The 24752-nt window shown below is 42.8% G+C and overlaps 1 protein-coding gene across 8 annotated transcripts in view; it reads right to left on the bottom strand.

Annotated features, from left to right (window-relative positions):
- The window catches only part of ITPR2 (inositol 1,4,5-trisphosphate receptor type 2), a 311529-nt gene that overhangs the window by 155728 nt on the left and 131049 nt on the right, over window positions 1-24752 (bottom strand). For all 8 annotated transcript variants that reach the window (XM_053405136.1, XM_053405139.1, XM_053405138.1 and 5 more), the window contains 5 exons: window positions 21274-21525; window positions 14651-14776; window positions 11324-11452; window positions 9059-9179; window positions 152-342 (listed from right to left, as the gene is read on the bottom strand). In XM_053405136.1, the coding sequence (XP_053261111.1) occupies window positions 152-342; window positions 9059-9179; window positions 11324-11452; window positions 14651-14776; window positions 21274-21525 (819 nt within the window). The remainder of the gene's footprint in view (window positions 1-151; window positions 343-9058; window positions 9180-11323; window positions 11453-14650; window positions 14777-21273; window positions 21526-24752) is intronic.

Raw genomic sequence — 24752 nt, 5'->3', positions numbered from 1 at the left:
TTGTTGAGAAGTTTTAAGATTCGAATTTGGAAACTCTTGTGGATTTTGTGGCATGCTGGTCCTAAGCATTGTGTTCTCCAGCACCTCATATACAATTTTTTTAAAAACCAATAATATACAGACTGTAAACATGTGCCAGTTTCTACCACACCTGTAGTTTCTCAATGATATTCCTGTAATCCCAAGCAGGTCCTCCAAGTGCTTCTTTAAAGCGAGGTCCGCTGCGGGCAGACATTCTCCAACCCATCACTGCTCTCTGCACCATATTAGAATGACTCTTCATGAAAAGTGTATTAACTTGGCTGTCCAAATCCACAGGGATTGCAATTCCACGGTTCTTTGCTTTGGAAGAATGCATTTGGAATAGAAAAATCTTAGTACAGATGCAAACATAATAATCCAAGTAAAAGGATGGGAAGTAGACATGGCATATAAGAAGGGAATGTTGCTGAAAATGGAAACTTTGGAGACAGAGAAAGACTAGGCTTGCAAACAGACTAAACTTCTAAGGGGGGGTGGGAAACCCACCACTGCCTAGGGTTCTCCATGGGTATAGAGTGACATCACTCTGTATGCTGGCACCTCTCTAAAAAAAGCTATATATTCTACATTGCCTTTTTCTGCCTCTGTGTTTTGTGCCCTCTTTCTCTTCCTCTCCATGTTTTGCATTTCTTTGTCCCCACTCTACCACTGGTAGGAGCACGGAAACAATCTGAGTGAGGCAGCCAAAACATTATGGCAAAAGAGGGGAGAACTTAACACAAGGCTCCTGTTTTTGGCAATAGCCATATCAAGATTTCATGTCTAGTTCCACCCTATTGTTATAAGCATTCTAAGGTCCTAAATATAAAAGAAACATTCATAAACGTACAAGGCAAACACATACATAAGTATATAAACCACGTTTCTGAAATAGTACAGGAGAGAAATCCTGAAGTCATTTTGACTCTCCCAAACTGACCTCAATATATTTCTCTGCAAGGAGGGAGGAAATGGGGAAAGCCTTCCCTTTGTCTTTTTGCTTACAAATCCTGTCTTAAGGGCGTGTTTGTGTATGAATAGAGCGAGCCTGTGACCTGGATTCAGGAACTAAAAGTATTTACCAACACAAAAGAATGGCCAGGCTGCCCAGGTAAAGCAATCAGTGACCATTAACAGATATCCTGGGAGGCAGGATTTATGCTGTAGACCACCTCTATCTGCAATGTATGTATGATATTTCAGGGTGGGCAACTTCAAAAGTCTATATAAGGGCTTGCACACCATTGTTCTGGGTTCTATCCTCCCTCCTGTGGGGAACCTGTTGCAACAGTCAATAAAGATCAGGCTTACTAACCGCTTTGCTTCTCAATATTTTCTGGTTGGCTTCTGTTATTTTCTCCTACCGATCGGGAACCCACTTAAGGACTCTATACGGGCTCCTGGATACCTCATAAGGCAAAAGGAGGAGGTTTTTTTTCTATAAAAACTATGAAGAGAAAAAAGAACTGCACCAGAGGAGGCAGTATTGCAAGTTTGATTAATGTCCTATGAGAGTTACCAAAAAATAGGGTATTAGCTAAAGGCACAGAATCTCATGGAAGCTGTTTTTTAGAACAAAAACAGGGATGTTTGGGGGAATTTTGGAATAGAGAAGTGGCGGCCTTTGCCTTTTCTGAAATAGTTGTGTGTGTTTTAAAAAAGGAAGTTCCTTTACTGAATGAGTTACACATGTTTGCATTAAATCTCTAAGGCCTATGTCCTGGGAGACCAGGTAAAAATTTCACTTAGCCATAATAATAAGAGTAATTTATTATTTATACCCCGCCCATCTGGCTGGGTTTCCCCAGCCACTCTGGGCGGCTCCCAACAGAATAAAACATCAAACATTAAAAACTTCCCTTAAAAAGGTGTCCTAAAAGTCAGATAGTTGTTTATTCCCTTGACATGATGGGAGGGCATTCCACAGGGCAGGCGCCACAAGTGGGAGCCCAGGGGTCCAAACACTCATCTTCCCACACCACTTTCTGGACAGGACCCGGGAGGAAGGAGTGGAACCACTATACTTCTTTAGATGGTCCAGAAGGATGTTGTGGTCAATGGTATCAAAGGCTGCTGAAAGATCCAGCAGAACTAGGAAACAGTTTTCACCTTTGTCCCTAGCCTACCAGAAATCATTGACCAGTGGGACCAAGGCATTTTCAGTCCCATGATGAGGCCTGAATCCCAATTAGAAGGGATCCAAATGGCCCGCATCCTTCAGGCGTGCCTGGAGTTGTTCCACAACGACCCGCTCAATCACCTTGCCCAAGAATGGAAGATTTGAGACTGGGTGATAGTTGGCCATATTGGCCGGGTCCAAATATGTTTTTTTAAGGAGTGGCTTAATAACCGCCTCTTTCTCGGTAATGGCGCCTGCCCTGTGGAACGCCCTCCCATCGGATGTCAAAGCGATAAATAACTACCTGACATTCAGAAGACATCTTAAGGCAGCCCTGTTCAGGGAAGTTTTTAATCTGTGATATTTTAGTGTATTTTTGGTTTTCTATGGAAGCCGCCCAGAGTGGCTGGGGAAACCCAGCCAGATGGGCGGGGTACAAATAATAAATTATTATTATTATTATTATTTCAGAGAGGGAAGCATTCACCACTTTGCAGAGCCCATCACCCAGCCCTTCCCAGCTTGCTTTTATTTGCCAAGATGGGCAAGGATTAAGGAGACAGGTGGACGGTTTCACTCGTCCAAGTAGCCTGCCCACATCCTCGGAGGTAACATATTGAAATTGATCCCATGCAACTTAAGCCGCCTGGCCCTGCTCTCACGGTAGAATCTATCTCTTTCTGAACCTGAGCTACTTTATCTGCAAAAATCTTGGGGTCCTTACCACGCCCCAATGGTGCAGGTGTTTCCATTAAATTACAAACCACCTGAAAAAGTCTCCTGTTGCTGTTTTCTGCAGATCCAATAGAGGCGGTGAAGAAGGTCCTCTTCGCCATTGCTATCACCACTTGGTAGGCTCAACATTGAGCTTTAACCCGTGTCTGGTCAGATTCAGAGTGAGTTTTCCCCCACCGGCGCTCTAGCCATCCCAGCAATTGTTTCAGCACCCTCAGCTGAGGGGAAAACCATGGGGCAGTCCAGGCTCCATGTACTCGCAGAGGGCGCTTTGGAGCCAGAGAGTCAATGGCCCTGGTTAATTCCGCATTCCAGCGGGTCACCAGGGAATCAGCTGAAAGGCCATCAGCATGGGATAAAACATCCCCTACCACTCTCTCGAAACCATTTTGATCCATTAAGTGGCGGGGGTGGACCATCCGAATCGGTTCCACCTCCCTGCAGAGGGGATGGGTCACGGAAAAGTCCAGTTGCACCAGGAAGTGATCTGACCATGGCACTTCTTTTGCTTTGCTTTTACTTAGTGTCAGTGGGTACAGCAATAGAGGTGAACACCAGGTCTAAGGTATATCCACGACTATGAGTTGGGCCAAACTTATTCAGGGACAGCCCCATGTAGGCCATGCTTTCCATGAAGTCCCAAGCGGCCCTTGTAAGGTCGTGTCGGCATGGATGTTTAAAACCCCTAGGACAGCTAAACTTGGTGTCTCCAGGAGAACATCCGCCACAACCTGAAGCAGCTCGGGCAGGGAATCCTTGGTGCAGTGGGGAGGCTGGTACACCAAAAGTAATCCTGTACTGCCCCTATTGCCCAATTTCCAGAACATGCACTCAGAAAACTGGGTCTTCCCAATAGGATGCCTGATGCAAGCTAATGACTTCCTAAAAATCACTGCAACCCCCCTCCCCACCCATATGACCTGGATTGCTGTGCAGAAGAGAAACCTGGTGGACAAGCAGCGGCAAGAACAGGCCCATCTGCTTCATCCAACTGAGTCTCTGTTACACATGCCAGGTCAAGTCCCCCATCCATGATCAAGTCATGGATGGCAGTGGTCTTGTGAATCATTGACCTGGCATTGCACAGCAGCACCTTCAGGTCATGTGGGTCTCCCTTGTTGATTCCAGTATCCATCCGGTCAAGACCAGACCCCGAAGCAGACATAGTCTCCAAACAACAACTAAACCTGCCTCCTCGGTAATGAGCGGTCTGGTCTTAGCATAACTTCTCCTCCTGCCTGAGTGGTGCGCTCCCCCACACGTGACAGTGGTCACGGCCTCCTTGTATCCCAATGTGAGGTCAAAGTCTATATCTAGGAAATAATAAGACTTAACTTGGGGATAATGGCCACTCTGAATGGCCACTCTGAATGCCACTCTGAATGCCATTTTCTTCTGACTCACAGTTTACTATCTGTCTCTCCCCTCCCCCATGCAAGAAACCATTTCACACATCTGATGAAGTAGACTGTAGTCCACAAAAGCTCACACTTTTAATAAATTTGTTAGACTTTAAGGTACTACAAGATTCCTGGTTGTTTCTGAAATCAGAAACTAACATTGCTACCCCTTCAGAAATAGTATATCCAGGAACATATGAATAAATTGTAGAGCACGAGGGCTGAAACAGTCACATTCCTACAGATCTTCCAGGCATTATTTGAAGCGAGCAAGCCACTTTCTTCCATCAGTGGCTGAGCAGCCATCAAGCACTACGATTTTTCAAAGACTTGCAGCTAATTAAAACTATCACAAAGAAAGCCAAGTGAAAATATGTTCCTTTGTTCTGAATGGTTCTTAAAATGTATAATTCTATTTGTAATTAAGGTTTGCATCAATTGTCTGAGGTCACAGCTGAAGTTTTGAGCTGTAAACAAAACCTCTGTCTGCTTATCATAGTAGCTTGTAGGAAGCTTAACTTTCATTTGTTCCACATTTCATTATTTAAAAACAACATGAAACATATGTTCCCTTTTCAAAATACCAGCAAAGAAATATGAACATAAATATTTATTTTTATTCAAGTTATTACTGGCTGCTTGTGCCAATCAGCATGTGCCAATTTTTGTACTTTTGTACCACATTAGTTTATTCCGCAAGCATGCTAGTTTGTTGTTCCTGTTCGGAAGGTTTCTGAAAGTATGCAGAGAACTTGTAGAGCAAAGTGGGGTTAAAAAAGGCAAAACAGGATTTAACTAAAGATGCCACCAAAAACCACATGAACCAGAATATGTGCTGGATTTGAGGGTTCTGCTTTGGGCAGATGGTTCCCAGACTAGAAGTAGTTAGCCAGCCATTTGATTTACATATGATAAATAATGCTTGCATGAGAAAAAAAATCAAATAGGAGAATGATCTTCAACACTTCCTCAAACATACACACAATTTCCAAAAGGCACCAAGTTGCAGAAGGAATCCTATGGCTCCTATAATCCCCTGGCCAGGGGTATATGGGGTATCAAGGGAGGGGTGGTACCTCTGGTGGGGGACATGTTGTGCTCCTTCTGGGGTAGTTGGTCCACCTTTGGTCCCAAGCCTGGAAACTCACTTGGAAACTCACCTGTGGCTGCTAGAAACTGGCAGCATACAACAGCAGCCACACCCCAGGAACGGATTCAACTGGCCGATTAAACCAAGTGAATGTAGCCAATGGGAATCAAAGACTCAGTGGGTTAGGAACTGTGCCTGAAAACACGACTGAGCGGACTGAGTGGAAAAGACCGATAGTGGGTCCAACGGTCAAGAAGGTGATTTATGCACATGCTGTAGAGAGAAGTGAGGGGCAGGTGGGGCTCATCAACCTGGAAAGGTAGCCCATCTAGGAGAAGAAAAACTCTGATCTTAAACCTCTGCTGCCTTGTGGACATCGAGAGAAGAAAAGGAGCAAATCCTACACAAATCAGGAGTGGAGACCCTTTTTGAGTCCATGGCTCCCTTGACCAACTACATTCTTTCTGTGGCACCCCTGTGGGGCTCAGGAGCCCAGTTATGTCATCCCTTGTCTGCAGAGCTGCCAGCCTCTCACCCTTTTTCAAACACCCTCCCTTGTGGACTGTTCTCTCAGCCTCTTCTCCTCTCCCCTTTCCTTGGGAGTCCTCTGGGCAGCTGCTGTGGCCATCCGTGGTCTCTGAGTTGCCCACCCCACCCCAAAGAGAGGCACCACTCGCCTGGGGAGCTTGTAGCCAGGGTCGCTGCTGTAACCAACAGAGGGCATCAAAGAAGGGAGGGAAGGAAAAGAAAGACAGAAGCCAGTGTTGCCCACGGCCCCCTGACTATCATTCAAGGCACCCTAGAGCGCCACGGCACACTGGTTAAAAACCACTGCCTTAAGGTAGTTGGATGGCACCTTCTATGCTTCCTTCCAGCACCTCCTGCAGCCAACCTGGTGCTTTCCTTCGAATCACATCAGGGGGCTCTTGTTGTCTAGGCAGTCCAGAACCTCCATACACCCTGCTCAGGCTTGCACCCCAGAGAGGTTACTTCGGTGCTGTCAACTAACACTACCAAACCCTTTGTCACGTAAATACAAAACTGATAACAACACAAACAACACAACAGGCTGTATATAACTATATAAATTCTTTTTAAATGTGATTCAACATATCATATCAAAATATATGGTTCTATAGACCAACTTATCATATAAACGAAACATACTATGAGAAGTTAAAGTCCAGCAGATTGATCAGGAAATACAATCTATTCAGTTCTTATATTAGCAATATCCACAGTGTGGAATTAACTAACACAGCAGTTTGACTTCACCCCCAGATGCACACTCCATTGTCTCTCAAGACAGACAGATGCGAACCAAATCCCTGGCTATTGGGCCATGCTTGCTGGGACTGATGGGAGCTATAGTTCAGCAACATCTGGAGAGCAAAAAAACCCCTAATCCTAGTTTAAGAGATCGTCTGCCAGATGCCTCAGCCTTAACTAAGGTTAACATTTACTAAGCTTAATGTTAAATATGGGTTAGTGTTATGAGTGAACCAACAGCACTTTTGGCCAAATGTCGTCTTTGTGCCCACTCCTGCCACCCAAGAACCAGGAGGGGAGGAGACGCTGGGTCTCAAACTCTCCATCACAGAGAAAGCCTCCAAAGTCCGCCAAAGCAAGTGGCAGAGCTCCTTCAAAATTTTGAACACTGGATTAAAATTAATGGCATATTCAGGCTATTGAAGTTGAGGTATGAGATTTGAGTTATGATTCCTGCTGTAATTCAAAATGGAGAGAAGAGAGGAGTAGATCTTCTTTTATTATTAATGCTATTATTATTGTTGCTTAAAGCTTTCAAGGGCTTACTTCTTACCCCCTCTGGATTAAAGAAATAAAAGGATCACAAGTGAGGTTTATTAGTGGAAAATTGGAAGCGTGTGCAGGTAAAACTCCAGGCAGTGTGAGGTGGAGTGATGCTGTCAAAACAATGGAAGGAAGGGGAAGATGTGATGAGCTGCTTTTTTTGAGGAGTTTTACCTATCACCTCCTCAGCTTGATGAAACTGAAAGAACTTGACGAATAAGACTGAAATAATTTTAAATAATTAAACAATTAGGGACATTAATTAAAGTTTGGAGTGTCAGAAAATGTTGATGAGAACCTGATGGGAAATGGCCAGCAATAACCGGTGTACTCTTAGAGGCAAATTGAGAAATTTCAATGGAAAGTCATCAGCTTGGGTCTGCTTGGCTTAAGGGGAGGGCGACTAAAGATTGAACTGTTACAAATTTTCTAGGAAAGACAGTCTGCCTTCTCCTACTATTATGGGCTCACTGTTAAGGCGCCATGGGGAAATACCAAGGTCATCCTTGCAATTTCCTATTTTAGAATGGACAACAACAGAGGAGATACTTGGATCGGACATTTAAGAGGTCTGGACAGAATGCACTGTGCATATAAGAAGAAAAGGAAAAACACCTAGTAAAAGTGAACTATTGGGTTTTCATACATAGTTTATTTTAGAAATGATAATTACTGACTTATTGTGGATTTGATAATTTGTGGAGTAACCTCACTTGTAGATATTGCAAATGTTAGAATATTGTACATGCAGGAATTGGCAAGCTGATGGTTAAGGATAAACAAGGTTTTTTTTTAAAAAAAACCCACTGTAATATAAGGTTAATTGTAAGGAATGTGAACTAGAAACAACTAGGAAAATAAACAGCAACAAGAGGAAAATTTGGACACATTATGAATGGAGTATGGGAAACCAATTTTGGGAAAAATTGTATTAAATTTGTCTTAATTTGTGGCTGATTTGGTAAAATTTGGAAAATCAATAAAAAAGATTTGGTCAAAAAAAGGAAACCAATCCAACTAATAAATCATATATGCACTTACTGAACAGCAACACCTCCTCCCCCAATCAAATTGTATGTATTTTATTTCCTAGTAAAAGTGGATGTAATGAGCTGCAAGTAATTTGTAGGGGGCAGCTGGCTAATCTTATTTATTTATTATTACATTTATATAGCAACTTTCCTCCAAGGAGCTCAGGGTGGCATACACACCCCTCCCCCTTTCTGTTTGATAATCACAACAGTCCTGTGAGGTAGGTTAGGCCCAAGGTCACCCAGTGGGCTTCATGGCTGAACCCAGGTCCTAGTCTGATATGCCACAATTCTGATACATAATTCTGACTCTAAGGAAAGTCTGATAAGCCACAATTCTGATATGCCAATAATCTTGAGTCATTGCTTTCTCCTCCCGTGACTCATCAGCTGCTATGAATTTGAAAGGAGGATAGAAGGGACCAAGGCAGTCCAGACTGAGGGCATCCAGGCCAGCCTGATGAAACACCAGGTCAAGTCAGTTCAGTCTTAGAGTAAGTGTTGCCCTTGCTTGCCAGGGAACTAGCAGCAATCAGGGTAAGATTCTTCTGCTCAAGTGTCCTGCAGCAATTCTATAGGGCAAGAAAGAGGCCACACCCGAAGCTCTCTCTAGCCACTCATGTTTTATTTGTGGTGAGGCTTCCCCACTGCAAGCAAAATACTATATAGATTAGTGTGCACATCCACTAGTGACCGTCCTTTAATTCAACTTCCGCTCATTTCAAAGGAGATTGCACAAAGGTTTCCTGCACTAGCAATTTGCAGGATTTTACTTTCCTAGAAGTAACAGGTATTCCATCCAAAGTCACTTAAAACAGAAACAGTGAAAACAAGGAGTATAATGACCTACCGACTTCAGCTAAAGTTTTGATACAGGACTCTACTGAAGATTTCTGCACTGGGTTTGGCCAGGTACAGTTGTAAATTCTAAACGCAGACTGCAGTAACTGGATAAAAACAGGCTGGTGTGTCTGAAAGAACACAAAAAAATATGTTATCAGCTCAAACACGTTTAGATAGTATGATCTAAGATATACAATAAATAAAAATTGCTATGTGTTCTAGCCTAATACAAACACATGGGCACTGCTACTGATTTCACATACTCCATGTATTATTGCACCAAGCACTCTTCTAGAGTGGTGCATGAGAGGGAAAGTGAGACAGAGCCCGTGCTTCTACCACCTGCCCCAAGGTGGCTCCGCTGGCCTAAGGGAATGAGGGATTTGGGTAGCAAGAGTATAACCTCTATGGGGTGTGGCATATGTGAAGACACTCACTCCAGTCTAGCCATGTCAATCGCTCTAGCACTCGGGGCCAGGATGCTTTTGACCTAAGGGCCAGGAAAGCTGAAAAAAGGAAATGATAATATATCCAGGTTTGGCTTCTAGCTGGTGTTGTAGATCAGCATTAGATCACATGCTTTGCCTGCAGATGGTCCCAGGTTCATCCCTCACATCTTAAGATCAGGAGGCAAGTAATGTTACACATCTTCAAAATCCTAGAGAGCTGCAGCCAGTCAGAGTGGAAAATGCTGGGCTAGATGAACAAATACCCTGACCCATCATAGGACATTTTCCTGGGTTTTAGTCTGCTTCACTTCCTTGCTTTAATAGCAAAAATAAAGAGGGGTCACCTGTTGAAATGTCTGAAATTGCTTCCATCTTGTCCAGGGAGAACACTGTACCTCAGCAGTGAGTATTGCTGTATGATTTAGCAGCTGAATTTAGGCAAGCCTTCGTCTTAATCTATGCAGTGTCAACTAATATAATCTAGGCCAGATTTCCTCAGATGTTGGACTATAACCCCCATCATTCCTAGGCAGCCTGCTCAATGATGGAAGTTGTAGTTGAAGAACATCAGGCAGCGGAGGGTGGAAGGCTGCCCTAGGCAAAGAGATCAAATATATCCATCAAATATATACGGTACTTTTGGGGGCTGAAAGGCAGGGTGGAAATGTTTTTATGAAAAAAAAAATTATATAAGTTGAATTTTTCATAGAGTACAGAGCTAGGGATTATGTCTCTCTCTCGGTGTCTCTCTCTCGGTGTCTCTCTCTCTCTCTCTCTCTCTCTCTCTCTCTCTGTGTGTGTGTGTGTGTGTGTGTGTGTGAGAGAGAGAGAGAGAGAGAGAGAGAGAGAGAGAGAGAGAATTCAGCAGTGTTTATTTTTGGTTATTAGTTTGTTAATGTTGTTTTGTGGGTTATGTGTGCTGTGAATATGACTTTTTTGTTGTGGTTGTGATGTTTACCTTTTTTTTTAGTTGTTTTGTTAATCGTATTTTGTAGAAAGTGGTTGTTTTACCAATGATTGCTAAATATTCTATAAGATTTATGCTGTAATTGTGAAGTTCTGTTATATTACTATTATTTATTATTTGTGAGCCACTTTGTGATTCGTGTGACTGAAAAGCGGCACAGAAAGATAATAAATGAAAATGAAATAAAATGAAATGAAATTGTTTTATAGATTTCTTCCTGTTTACATAGGGGTGGGGACAAGCAAATAGTGTCACCAATGAAATAAACGTTCCTGTGAATGCACGGATTGCTAACTTCCTGTCACATGTGAGACCATGGAATAGTAGTCTGAAATAAACATGTATCACATATTTCAAATTTGCAGATGACACCAAACTGGGAGGGGTAGCTAATGCCACAGAAGACAGAATCAGAATTCAAAATGACCTTAACAGATTGGAGAACTGGGCACAAGCTAACAAAATGAATTTCAATAGTGACAAACATACGGTTCTGCACTTAGGCAGGAAGAAGCAAATGCACAAATATAGGATGGGGGACACATGGCTTACAAGCAGTACATTTGAAAAGGATCTAGGGGTCTTGGTGAACAACAAGCTTAACATGAGTCAACAGTGTGATGCAGCAGCAAAAAGAAACAATGCTATTCTAGGCTGCATCAACAGAAGCATAGTGTTCAGATCAAGGGAAGTCATAGCACCAGTCTATTCTGCCTTGGTCAGACCACACCTGGAATACTATGTCCAATTCTGGACACCACAATTTAAGAAGGGTGTTGACAAGCTGGAGCATATGCAGAGGAGGGCAACCAAAATGATCAAGGGTCTGGAAAATTCTATGATTCTAAGTCTTTACCTGGAGGCTTGTGCTGTTGTCTGAAAATGGAGAACTGAAGAAACCACTCACTATGCTCATTACTGATTCTGTGACATACTTCTCCAGAGATGCATCTGCATGTTTTCTGTCCGTGGTTGTGTTACAAACCTAGAGCAGACAGAGGAACTGCATGAAGAATGTGTGAAAACAGCAGCTCCCATCCATCACATTCCCCCATTTTTATTCAATGTAAAACAAAAGCAAAAAACCACCACCCCTCCTTATACAGTAGGTGATACCAAACATGGAACAATAAAGCTCCATTTCCCAGGGTTCAGATCACTAACATGAGTCACTTTTTTACATTTAAAGCAAATTTTCAGTTATCATGAACACATGTGCTTGGCTTCCTATTCTGCTTTTTCTAAAAATAATAATAAGGAAAATGTTAAAAAAAGGACAACAAAAAAGGGATAATTCAAAAGGAAGAAAAGGAAGAAACAAAACACGTATAGTGATGGTACAGAAGGGTTAATGGCACAAGGATGTCTTCCATTTCTCAGTCTGCATGGAGTTCTATGACATCCTGCCAGATAACTGAAATTTATCATCTGTTCCTGCTTTTTAAGTAAACTATTCATTTATGAGCTACAAGATCTAAGAGGCCATTCTTCTGTAACAAGACACCTGGGAGATTTCCACCTCTGTAGAATGATACAGTGCCATACAGTGCCACAAAGGAAGACCTGGCTTTCTGTTCACAAATTGTTAGAAAGCAGCTGCTAAAAAGGGTTGGATGTGCCTTCATCATATGAGAGATCAGTTGTGGATCAGTTGTTGATGCACTGTTGGAACTAAATACATGCAACAGATGTGCAATTTTCTGCACAGTAGTGAGCAGAACACATAACTAAAAACAAGCTATTTAGGTCAGGAGTACCAACTTGAATAAAATATTGGGGGGAGGTGCCCCACATAATTGATCACAAAACACACACCATTTGAACAACAATGTTCATCAACTTGTGGTCCCCCTCAAATATTTCATTGGGGGGGACGAAAGGGCATTGGCCCCTAGAGTTGGCTCCTATGATCTAGATCAAGTGAAGGTCTCTCCTTATAGACTGGGCAAATGAAACTCCCCAGCTATTACTGAATTGCATGTGCTCCAAAACTGTGAAAACTTTAAGTTTATTATAGAGCTTGACTGCTACTGAAGGTATGAAGTTGTGCCACAAAAGATTCTTCTGCCCTGGACCACTGTGCTTCCCAATAAAACATGTGATGCCCTTCTTAGGATATGTGCACACTCTCACACACACACTGAGAGGATGTCATGCTTAAGGGATTAGGCCTCTGAGTAAACATAAAGAGTAAGGATATCAAGGCACAAAATATTCTGATGCGCCTGAGGAGAAACTTTCTCTCAATAAAGTCTTCCTGATTTGCTAAGGACAGGCAGTATCTGAAAGCAATAAGAGAAAAACACATAGAGCAGCAGCAACAACTGAAGGGTCCTATCTCTAAATGATTGGGGAGCTTTTGCAACATTCATTCTTGATGCTAAACGCACACTCCAAGTCCTGAAAGCAAGGTAAAAGTTATGTATTCGAAACATATGGTCTGTGCCTCCATCTAAAATAACTCTCTTCTCCCCTCCCTGCTTCTCTGAATAAATAAACTCAGTAATCTAGAAGGCTTGGGTAGCTCGAACCACACAAGGCTCCATGAAAATAGAATAGAAGAGAGCACTTTTGACATTCTACTCTAATGGATGGGCTGGGTAGCAAGAAAAACAAGGAACAGAGAAATAGAAGGAATGTTATCAGACAGCTACTAGAAATACTTTCAAAGAGAAACACACACACTTTGGGGTGAATTAAATGATACCACTGAAAGTTAGTGCCAGATGCTGGTGATGGTTGCTCGTGAGGCAGGACTCCAACCTGTCTTTTACAGGCTTTATTTTGGTGCAAACTATTTACAGTGCATAACCCCAAAGTCCACGACCGTCTCAGCCACTAGCAGATTCTGGGAGTGGCCCCTTCCGGCTTTTCCCCCAACATAAGAACTTGGACACCCCAAATCTCCGCCTCCCCTCCTTATGTTTCACCCCTCTGCGCAAGCAGGGCAACAGAAGCGTGTGTGTCTCCTGGCCGGCCGTGCTAGGTGAGGCGCTTGGGCTCTCAGTAGCATCTTCGAGCCTTCCCTCCACCAGGCTACTTCCTTTCCCCTCTGCTCCGCTGGAGGTGTGGCTTTCCCTACTGCCAGACGATGAGCTGCTTCTCAGAATCGGTGGAGGTTCCCTTTCCCCGTTCTGATGGCAGTCCCCTGATAGTTAGGAATAATTTTCTCTTATTTTACTTTACAAATAAGTGACTACTTCAAGCATCACAATAACTTGATGCAAGGCAACATCAGTCATGTTTGCTAAATGGTCAATATGGATTTTGGCAACAGACCTTTGCATTGTGCCACTTGTGCTAATTCTACACCTGAGGCCAAAGAAGGTCTGTGAATATTCCTCTTGGGAGGATGATGCTGTGCCAGTTTAGGAGTGCACAATCTTTCATGACAAACATATTAGATGGGGGAAGGGGAGGAAATGCTGCCCTCTGTAAATTGGACATGTTAAAGCACAGAAAATCCTTCAGAGTAATAAAAGTATGCTCTGTAGTTTCAACTAACCAGCAGCTTCAAAAGTGATGCATGAAACAGTTCAGTGGGTTTACCTGAGGGCTTCCTGAAGACATGTGAACACAAATTAAAAGACAGTAGCCGGGGGGGGGGGACACCCCCAACCCTCAAACTGGTAATAAAAAATGCACACAGAGGCACACTGGCTTTCCTGCTGTATAAAAAGAGCAAGAGGGCTGGGTTGAATTCATGCTACTCAGATACTGGAGTCTAAGTTCAGCTAAGGCATAACTGAGGCACCAGAAGGACTGAGAAATTTCATCTCTACTTTGAACTGTCACTTAAGAACTTTATGGAGCCACCGAAAATACGTAAGCACTTGCTTTTCTAATTGTTAGCTTTAGCAAATACTCTGCGCCCTCAACACAGAGTAGCCCAGTGCTCCTCTCTGTGGGTACTGGTTCCTCCAACGTCAGGAGAGAAGTGCCAGGCCACGTTGTGCTGGGGGTGTCTGCGTGGGGGCACCTGCTTTGCGCCCCCTCATTAATACGTACCTGGGGCCACAGCCCATCTGGCACCCCACATTGTAAGTCCCTCGTTCCAGTGACTTATGAAAAAATAAACATAAATTTAACTTAAAACAGAAGCATAAAACTCCAGCCCACTGCCTTTAATAAAGATTATTAATGATTCAATATTAATCAATATTTAATGATTCATAAAACTTACCCTTGCCATATCAACAAGAAAGTTTTCAAATAGTTTCCAGATGTGGTTACTGGTGTAGATTTCCTTCATTTCCACCTCAGTGTCTACATAGCAATGATTGACAAAGTTCACATATGCTATCTTCACCTGGAACATAATATTTTTAAAAAATGAATCAGGTAAGCCAAAGTCACTACATTGTATTTTCTTGTAGTCCATAAAATACTGAGCTGGTTGGCATGTAATGGCTTACAACAAAAATGCAGACCAGAGGAGCAAAACTGACACCATCTCTTCTCCAAGAGCCCAAATATTTGCAATATAAATATTGGGATTGGCACAGCTTTATGTGTGAACCAGCTCACAGTCAAGAAGACTCAGAAGTCTGACCATATTAAGATTTGACAGCTGCACTTCCCAGCATAATTTCCCAGTGCATTTCCCAGCACAATTTGAAGTGCTGGCTTTAACCTTCAGGGCCCTAAATGCTTTGGGACCAGGTTATCAGAAAGACCATCTTTTGCTGTATTTACCAAACCAAACCTTAAGATCCTATTTGGATACCACAGGAACACACCCTCATCCTTTCTTGTGGTAGCACTGAGGTTATAAAGCTATCTTCCAGGAAGACTCACTCTCATTTTTAAAATCTTTGATTTTAATCTTGGGACTGTTGTGAACTCTTGTATTTGTGGTATTTACTTAGTTTTGATATTATTATTATTGGTATTATTGTTATTGTTTTATCTATTTATACCCCACCTATCTGACTGGGTTTCCCTAGCCACTCTGGGCGGCTTACAACATATCTGAAAAAACAATACAAACATCGGTCCTTTAAAATTTCTCATTTGATAATTTTAGGTTGCATTTTATATTTACCCTGATTTGTAGTATTTATTTTAAGTCACCCAGAGAACTTCAATATTATGGAACTGCATGCACATAGTAGAAATTATTAAGGCAACCATCTATGGAAGTGAAAGGAGGTCAACATGTATGTTTCAATATGTAATTTCAGTCTTCTACAGTGAAGTCAGATGCAAAGAATTCAACCTCACCACAATCTCCTTATGCTTCTTTAGCAATAGTTTTATTTTTTAATTGTATATCAGCACAACTGCTATTCCCTGCCTTGTTCCTGTCTCTTAATATACTTAAGAAATGTTTAGGAATTGGAGTATTGACATGTCCAAGGCCTATATCTATTTTGTACAAAGACACTTAATAGCACAAAATGGCAGCCTGGCCTTAGTTTAAGTGGCAAAACACAATTGCTTGTATTATTTCCTGTTCCTGTTCTGAAATTACAACCTGCTGCCACATTAGTGTGTGGTGTAGAGCAAGGGAATCAACACTTCATTGTTTCATTCAATAAGAAATGTCTTGATTTACTTCTTTGTTAATAACAGTTTAATGCACAATAGAACCCCGTTTTCAGCCTGGCATGCTGTCTTTATTTTTTTGTTTTTTAAAACAGGCACTGAAAATATTCTTATAATAATGCTTCACATTACACTTGCCAGCTTCCACCGTCACGGCAACCGCCATTGTAGAGGTCAAGGGCTTGCCATCGGAACAGGGAAGGGAGGCAAAGGGGCCGTTGGGATACAGGGAACCTCTGAAAATCTTGCGAAGCAGTTCCTCTTCCTGCGGTGGGGAAAGCCACACCTCCAGTGGGGAAGAGGGAAGGGAACAGAGGTTGCTGTTGGGAGTCCCAGCACTGCACCTCGTCAGTTGGAGGCTGGGGAAAGCCCCACCTCCCGGGTAATGGAGGGGAAAGGGCTAGAGGGATGCTGCTGGAAGCCTCAGCACCGATCCTTGCCAAGTCGGTCAGGAGGGAAGCACGCCTCTTCCGTCACCCACCTTGCGCAGAGGCATAAAACGCAAAGGAGGAAGGAAAAGGCTGGGGGTGACTAAGCTCTTATGTTGGGGGAGGACCTGGAAACGACCATTCCCAGATTCTGCTAGTGATTGAGGCAGACATGAACTGATGGTTCTGCACTCTAAATAGTTTTGCACCAAAATAAAACCTGTTAAAGACAGGTCGGAGTCCTGCCTGGTTACTCATGAGCAACCACCACTGCCATTTGACAGTAGTAATCAAGAAAGAGAGGTAGGATGGGACTGCGAGAGTCAGGGAGGCCGCATAGAAGTGTGCAGCCCAGTCCAAACCAGATCCAACCTCTCTAGTGACTGGAGCGAGGGAAGTGGGCAGGGACCCATAGGGGAGCCACACTAAGGGAATCTCCCCGGGAGAAGACAGGCACTGCGTTGGCCCTCTCCTGCTGACAGAGGGGTGCCACTGGCAGCTGGAAATGGAAACAGGATCCAAATCATTTTTTTAAAAAATCATTTTCCTTAATTTCCTTAATGTATTTTTAATACATTTTTCGCCTCAATTTTTTTACCTCCATTTTTCTAACTCTTCAGAATTAAAATGGTGGTGCCCATAAAGGAGCCCTGAACCAACAGAGGCCACTTCCTGGGACCGCCACTTCAGCCCTGACTCCCCCCCCCCGCCCCCATTTTTTAAATTAAATAGTGGGAAAAGAAAATAGAATAAAAATTTTAAAAGAGTCCTTTTTTGTGGGGTGTCCTTCCTCCTCCTGCCCGCCCTTTATTATCAACCTCCTTTTTTAAAACAACAAAAACAAAACAAAACTTTTTTCTACATTATTGTGATTGCTATTGTTATCTTCCCCTCTTTTTCCCTTTTCCCCCCTTCCCCTTTCCTTTTTCTCTTTAAAGAGAATACATATATACATATATAATTCTATTTTATTTTCCCCCTTAAAGGGGTTTTCTATATACTTTTTATTTTTACTTTTTGTTATGTACTGAAGTTCTCACCCTGGGCCAGCAGGGGGATACTGTAGATAGTTATGCAAATGAAGGATCGAAAGTGACATTCAGTGATTGGATAGTTTTAGAAAGTTGTTACAGTAACAAGGTACGGGAGCTCTATATAAGCAGGCTGACTGAGCCCTTCAGTTCAGTTCAGTTCTGGCCTCAGAATAAAGAAAAGCTGTTTGAAGAATCGCTGTGTCGTCTGATATGTTCACCCACAACTTGACACTTTTATTATTTGATATATATAAATACTACTTCCATACAGCACCACCTCAACATCTTCAGTTTTTTGTTTTTTCTTTCTGTTTGTTTTTCCTTTTTCCTTTCCTTTTTCCTTTACTCTTAAATTTCCTACCCCACCATCCACCTCCTTTATCTGTCTTTCCTTTTCTCTCCTTCCCCCCCAAACTAATAATAATAGGAAGAGGAGGAGGAGGAGGAGGAGGAGGAGGAGGAGGAGGAAGAAGAAGAAGAAGAATCATATACCTACATAAATGTATCTCCCCATCCACTTTCAATAGTAACCCCCTGCCCTTTTGTGGTCATCTACTTCAGGGTGAGTCCTTTAAAAGAGGCCCTGTGGATACAGAGTACACATGTTCCACAGGGCCTCTTTTAAAAGATTCACCCTGTATAACTTGAATCACCACTGCAGAAGTGGAGTGGAGGCTTCGCGCTGAGAGATCCCCATGCATGCAAGTAGGAGTGGGAGCGGGCTGAGCGCCTGGCTGCCTTCAGGTGGTGCAGGGGCTCTCAGGTGCAGCTTCTGGGCTGCCGCCACCTTCCCCAACCCCAGCAACTATTCAGCCTGGCTGCCTTCATGGGGTTGCAGGGGATCTGATGCAGAGGTGGGGACTCCTTTAAACTTCTCCCTTGAGGGGAGTGCAGCCACAAACTCCTCAATGGAAAGTGTGATGGAGTCTGCACCTCCCCAGCAGAGCAGCCCAATCCCACCCCTACTTGCCTGCAAGCAGGAGCAGGCTGGGGGGGGGCGACATCCCTTGCCTGCTTGCTTGCCGCCCAGCCCGCCTTCCCTCACTAGGAAAATGGAAGTTATACTCAGAACAGAGCATGTTCGTCTTCCGAAAACAAGGACTGAATGAAATGTACTTATTTCAAGAGAGCACCAGTAAGATGATTTTTAACCCAGGTTAAAGTTAATGCTGCTGTTATGTACACATTTTCCTCAGTGTTCAGCTTCAGTCCAAGCTGAAAGTTCATTTACAGTTTGTCTTTATGAGTAGCAGTTTTCCCTTTAATAGCAAAGTAACTAAAAAGCTAAGGGACGCAGGTGGCGCTGTGGGTTAAACCACACAGCCTAGGACTTGCCAATCAGAAGGTCAGCGGTTCGAATCCCCGCGATGGGGTGAGTTCCCGTTGCTCAGTCCCAGCTCCTGCCAACCTAGCAGTTCGAAAGCACATCAAAGTGCAAGTAGATAAATAGGTAAACTCAGAAAGGCAGCATTAACTTTATTGCTCTGAGTAATCCCCCTCCCCACCTTCTCACTATATAGAAGGATCTGGCAACTTCTGTTTCAGTGTATCTGAAGAAGTGTGCATGCACACGAAAGCTCATACCAAGAACTAACTTAGTTGGTCTTTAAGGTGCTACTGGAAGGAAAAAAAAATTTTTGTTTTGACTATGGCAGACCAACACGGCTACCTATCTGTAACTGGTGAGGAACAGGAATTCATGGACCATCCTATCACCCCAGAGGAAATAGATACGGTCCTCAAAAACCTGAAACCACACAAAGCCCCAGGCTTCACAGCAAATTTTTATAGGAAATTCAAAGAACCCCTGATGCCCTACATGACCCGCCTATTCAATGACATCATAAAAGGGGGCCCATCCCCTAAACCTGGACCCACTCCAAAATAGTCTCCATCCCAAAACAACTGAGAGACAGCCTCAAAGTAGAATCATACCACCCAATCTCATTAATAAACCAAGACTACAAGATATTCACATAAATCTTGGCCAACCGCCTAAAACTTCCTACACAAGTTAATAGCCCCAGACCAGACTGGCTTTGTTCCTGGCCGCAATATAACAGACCCCATCACGAAACTACTGAACCTGATCGAACACAGCAAGGCAACTAAATTCCCACTGACAACTATGTCCCTAGACATCCTCAAAGCTTCTGATTGCTTAGGGTGGAAATACATATTAGCAGTACTAACTAACATGAAATTTGGCCCCAACTTCCTACAAATCCTCAAATATACTCCCAAGCCTCAGCAAAATGCAGAACTAACAATATGGACTCTAATACTATAGCAATCCAAAGAGGCACGAAACAAGGATGCCCACTGTCTCCCTTCTTATTTGTCTTGGCTCTGGAACCCTTAGCAATCCGAATCCGAGCAGCCACAGACATCAAGGGAGTGGAAATAAAAGGCAGAACCTATAAATTTGCAGATAACCTAATGGTTACAACACCAGACCCCATAAACATAGCAACCTCCCTAACCAGAGAACTCAACACATTTCAATGGTGTCGGGCCTACAGGTAAATTTGGCAAAATCTGAGGCTATGTGCTTCAACACCCCACCTCCCCATACCCAAAAAGAATTCACCAACACCACCAAGCTAAAACTTTGCCACACCAAGTTCAGATACCTTGGGGTACAAATAATCATAAAACTCTACAAACTATACAACCACAACTACAACCCCTTATGGCGACAAATTAACAAAAACTTGAGGGGATAGAACAACACCAACTTCACTCTCACAGACAAAATAGCCATGATCAAAATGATCACCCTCCCAAAACTAACCTACCTATTCCAAACCCTCCCAATCTGGATTCCCCCAGCCCAACTTCGCAAATAGCAGAAAAAAATACACTCATTTATCTTCTCACACAAAAAAACAAGAATAAGCCCCAAATACCTGTACCTCCCCTCCTCAGGAGGAGGATGGGGAATCCCCAACATAGAATCATATTACATCGCCAAGCAAGTACGCTACATTCTAGAAGACGAGACAAAACAATGGGTACACCTGGAGAGAGACACAATTGAAAATACCCCCACCACAGGATACCCATTCCTCCCAAACAAAGGAAAATCCCCACATCACTAAACAGGTTAACACAGACCATGCTTAAAGAATGGAAGAAAGAAGCAGGCAAACTGTCCCCAACCCCATCCCCACTAAACCCCCTGGGCTCACCACCTACTATTCCACCACACAGCACAAAACTTCCAGGTAAAAACCTGACAAGCCAAAGGCTTATCCCACCTAGCAGACTTCTACAAAAATAACAAACCCATATTGACACAAGAAATACAAGACAAACAAGGGGACACCCAAATGCCCAGGCTAACACACTGCCAATTACATGCCTTCTTAAACAATCCACTAGTAAAACCAGCAGCAACCAGGCCCTTGACAACCTTCGGAAACCTCCTCCTCACCACAGAGGGACACAGCAATGGGGTGGCATCTACAATATACAAAACACTGCTCCCAAATCCCACAAACCCTCTTGACGTAATCAAAAAACAATGGGAGGACGCCATAGGCTATGAAATAAACCCCACCCAATGGACTAGAATGTGGTCTAAATCCCCCTCTTTTCTTCTTAACCTAACACTGTATGCAACACTAACATCTCACAACAAATGAAACTGATCTGTAGAAAACACAACTTGAAAAAAGGGACAATGCACGTATTTTTGTAAACTAAGAAATCTTTAATAATATTAAATTATATAAATTAATAATAATATTATAATAACAACAACAATGCTTCGTATGCCGTAAAGTCTGGCTTACCTCAGGTATGCAGTCATCATGAGTCACCACTCTCACTATGTCATCTAGTGGAAGAAGGGAGTTACATTTTATTTCAGTATAAACGTTCTTCCCTTCTGTACATGCTGCTAGCAGTTCCACCAGGGTGATGTGGTAAACCAAAGGGCCGCTTTCGTCCACTCGATCCCGCTCAGAGCACATCATTTGGAGGAGGATCGGAAATGATGCTCTATCATTGTAAAACACCAGCACGTCTTCACCCCCATTAACTAGCTGAAATTATAACAAGAAATACTTTGAATCTGTTTAAATAGTTCAGTCCCCCACCCCACCTCGATACACACACGCACACATCTTCTACTCATCACATAAAGCACAATATAACTGTGTAATATATAACATTTATAAGCAACAAGATTTCCTGGGGACCACTTAAGAGCAAGGGGGGCAGGGGACCAAGGGCCCCTCAAAATTTCACGGTGGCTGTGCACGCATGCTGCACTATGTACTCACCTCACTCGTACACACCGTGCAGCGTACTTGTGTCACTTGCATACATCATGCAGCGTGCACACAACCCAACAGCACATCACTTGGTGTGTGCAAGTGACAAGGCAGCATGCTTGCTTAAGAGAATCAAGCTGAGGATGGAAAGCTTAAGCTTTGGCTCTAATTCCTCCAAGTCACTTGTCAGTAAACCCTATTGCCACAGGTGTTGCTTGGTCCACTTTCTTCTTTCGTCCTTGGATTGAGAAGTTCTGAAGCCAGCTAGTACCTTTTCAGAGGACTGAATTCCGCAGTGTACATACGAAATACACTTCTGACTGCCTGTTCCATCAAATACCAGATTTATGGCCACAAAGAGCAGGGCTTTTTTAGCTGTAGGGTCTGCAGTGTAGAAATTCACTCCCCAATAGAACTCACCAGATTTCTTTACTTCATGGTTGTATTTCTGAAGGCTGGTTAAAACTATTTTATCCCTGCAACTATATTTTCTTTAGAAAAATATAGTTTAGAAGAAAGGAATATAACACAGTGGTAGAGCACCTGTCTTGCATGCAAAGAGTCCCAGACTCCATCCCTGGAATCTCCAGATACAGTTTGGAAAGACTCCTGTCTGAAACCCTGCAAAGCCATTGTCAGGTAGGATATGGAACAATCTTCAGTGCAATGCTCCTCTTGCAGTTTGAGCCCATCTCTGTGCTAATCCAGATGCTAATTGGATCATAATCAAATAGTTTGCTCTTCTATTCTTGTATTTTAAGTTTTTATTTTATTTTACTGTTTTTGTTGCATTTATCTGGTTTTATTATCTTTTTCCTCTTCTCCAGGCTGTGCTAATGAGGATTCTGTATGCTGAGTATTTTGTCCCTGCAGTGGGAGACAGTTTCTGCTCCGGGGGGACAGCCTGTTGGTGAAATGTGTCCCCCTCAGGTGAGAAACAGGAGGGGAGTGTATACACCCACAATGAGATATGGAGTGGCTTGATTGTTGATTTTTCAGGGCTTTTGCTGCAGTGTTAATTGGTGTTCCCAACACATATACAGTATGATTAATGAGTATTTTATGATTTTGCTATTTTATATTCTTTTGATTGCATTCTTTATACTTTTCTTGTATAGTTATTTCAAATTAACATGCTGTTCATAGCTTTAGGGACCTTTGGGCCAAAACCCATTGTATAAAAAAACACACATAACATCTTGCTTCATAGTTAGAATAAGCCACTTTCAGAGCTGAAGGTTTGAAGATTTACACTCTGATATGTTCAAAATTAAATAGGGAGGGACCCATCTAACAGTATTTCTGTAGTTACCTTTTATGCCTCATAATAACAACACACATAGGTGCATCTGGAGATGGGAAGGGATGACTTATTCCCTCACTCCAGTCATGACTGATGAGGTTCAAAATCCACTTAAAAACTTCTGTCATTAACTACTCCATCTACAGACAATCCAAAAATGGCAAATAAATACGTGTGAATTGCTTTTTTGTCCATTATTCTTATTAGCTAGCTATTTTTACATGAATTCAAATTTATTTTCTACCTTTTAGAACGGTAAAAACAGTGGCCTGGTTTTCACATGTTAGGCCATGTTTTATTAAGCCATGGTTTGTTAGCTAAACTCTGCCCAATTTGGTTTGTTTCCTGCCAAGAAACTATGATCTGAAGCCATGGTTTGTTGCCTTGGTTTGGTTAACTATGACTTGATGTCACAGGCAAACACAACATCTGTAAGGAGTGGATGCTGCCAAAACTAGCAGAGATAATGCTCCAGGCACACAGCCATTTCTGTCTTGTAGATTTATTACCAAAAGTTCAAAGCAGTTACAAGAGTTCAAACAAACGTGTTCATGCTCATCTCAGTCAGATGTCTCGACTGAAGATTTGTGACGTCTTTTTCCCCAGCATGCCCATCGGTGCAGGGCACGCCTCCTGCTTCCTTTGTTCTGTGAGTAGCTCGTTCCGGGGACTGGTTGCCCCCTCCCTATTTCCTCCTCTGAGTCGGATGATAAACTGCTAATGAGCTCTTTCGGCTCTCTGTAATTGCCTCTCTCCCCCCTCGTCTCTCTAACCGTCTCCCTTTCCCTGACAGCATCCATCTCTAACCATGGTTGGCTTGTCCACCCCACCACAGATGCTCACCATGCTAAAAGGCAGGAGACAAGAACAACAGTAAAACAAATCACACACTGAGGAAAAAATCCATAATTTGTTTGATCATCTGTGGGACAAGTAATAGTTAACCATTAGTAAACAAACCTTGGCATGTTTTTATGTGCAAAAGAGGTCACAAGCTCATCCGCTGAACATGGATATCATCCAGTCAGAAGAAAACATTTTTTAAGTCCCATTGACTTCAATAGGATTGAATTCTCCAGATGCTTACCTCTCCCACTGAAATTAGTAAGATTATAAGAGGTATGATTCAGCCAAAGAACTTAAGCTCTTTTAAATCTCATTGATTTCAATAAGCATGTTCTTAGCTCACTCCAAAAGCAATCTAGAGGGATCACTACTTTAGCCGGACCATTTTATTTTATTACACCTGACTTTTATTAAAGAATCCTAGCACAATCTATTCCCATGGACTCCATTTTATTCCCACACATATCCAATCCATTTGTGATCATCAACACATATTGCCCTATAATAAACAAAGGTCTGAACACGGAATTCAAATATTTGTGTTGCACAGATTGCTACCTGCTACCATAGTTATTTGCTTTGAGCGCTACAGAAGGCCTCACCAAATTAGAATCTCTGTGTGCTAAAATCCTAGTTATATGTGGCAACATTCACACTGCCAAATCTATGATATAGGCAAACCACACTGGAGTATAGGAATATGGAAAGCTGAATTATACAGAGTCAGATCATTGGTCCATCTAGCTCAGTATTGTTGACAATGACTGCCAGTGGCTTTCTGGGGTTTCAGACAGGTGACATTCCCAGCCCTACCAAGAAATCCTGGAGATTGAACCTGGAACCTTCT

Source organism: Podarcis raffonei, chromosome 10, assembly GCF_027172205.1.
Source record: "Podarcis raffonei isolate rPodRaf1 chromosome 10, rPodRaf1.pri, whole genome shotgun sequence".
NCBI classification, from domain to species: domain Eukaryota; kingdom Metazoa; phylum Chordata; class Lepidosauria; order Squamata; family Lacertidae; genus Podarcis; species Podarcis raffonei.
The sequence above is the reverse complement of the archived record's forward strand: the minus strand, read 5'-3'. Positions and strand labels throughout refer to the sequence as shown.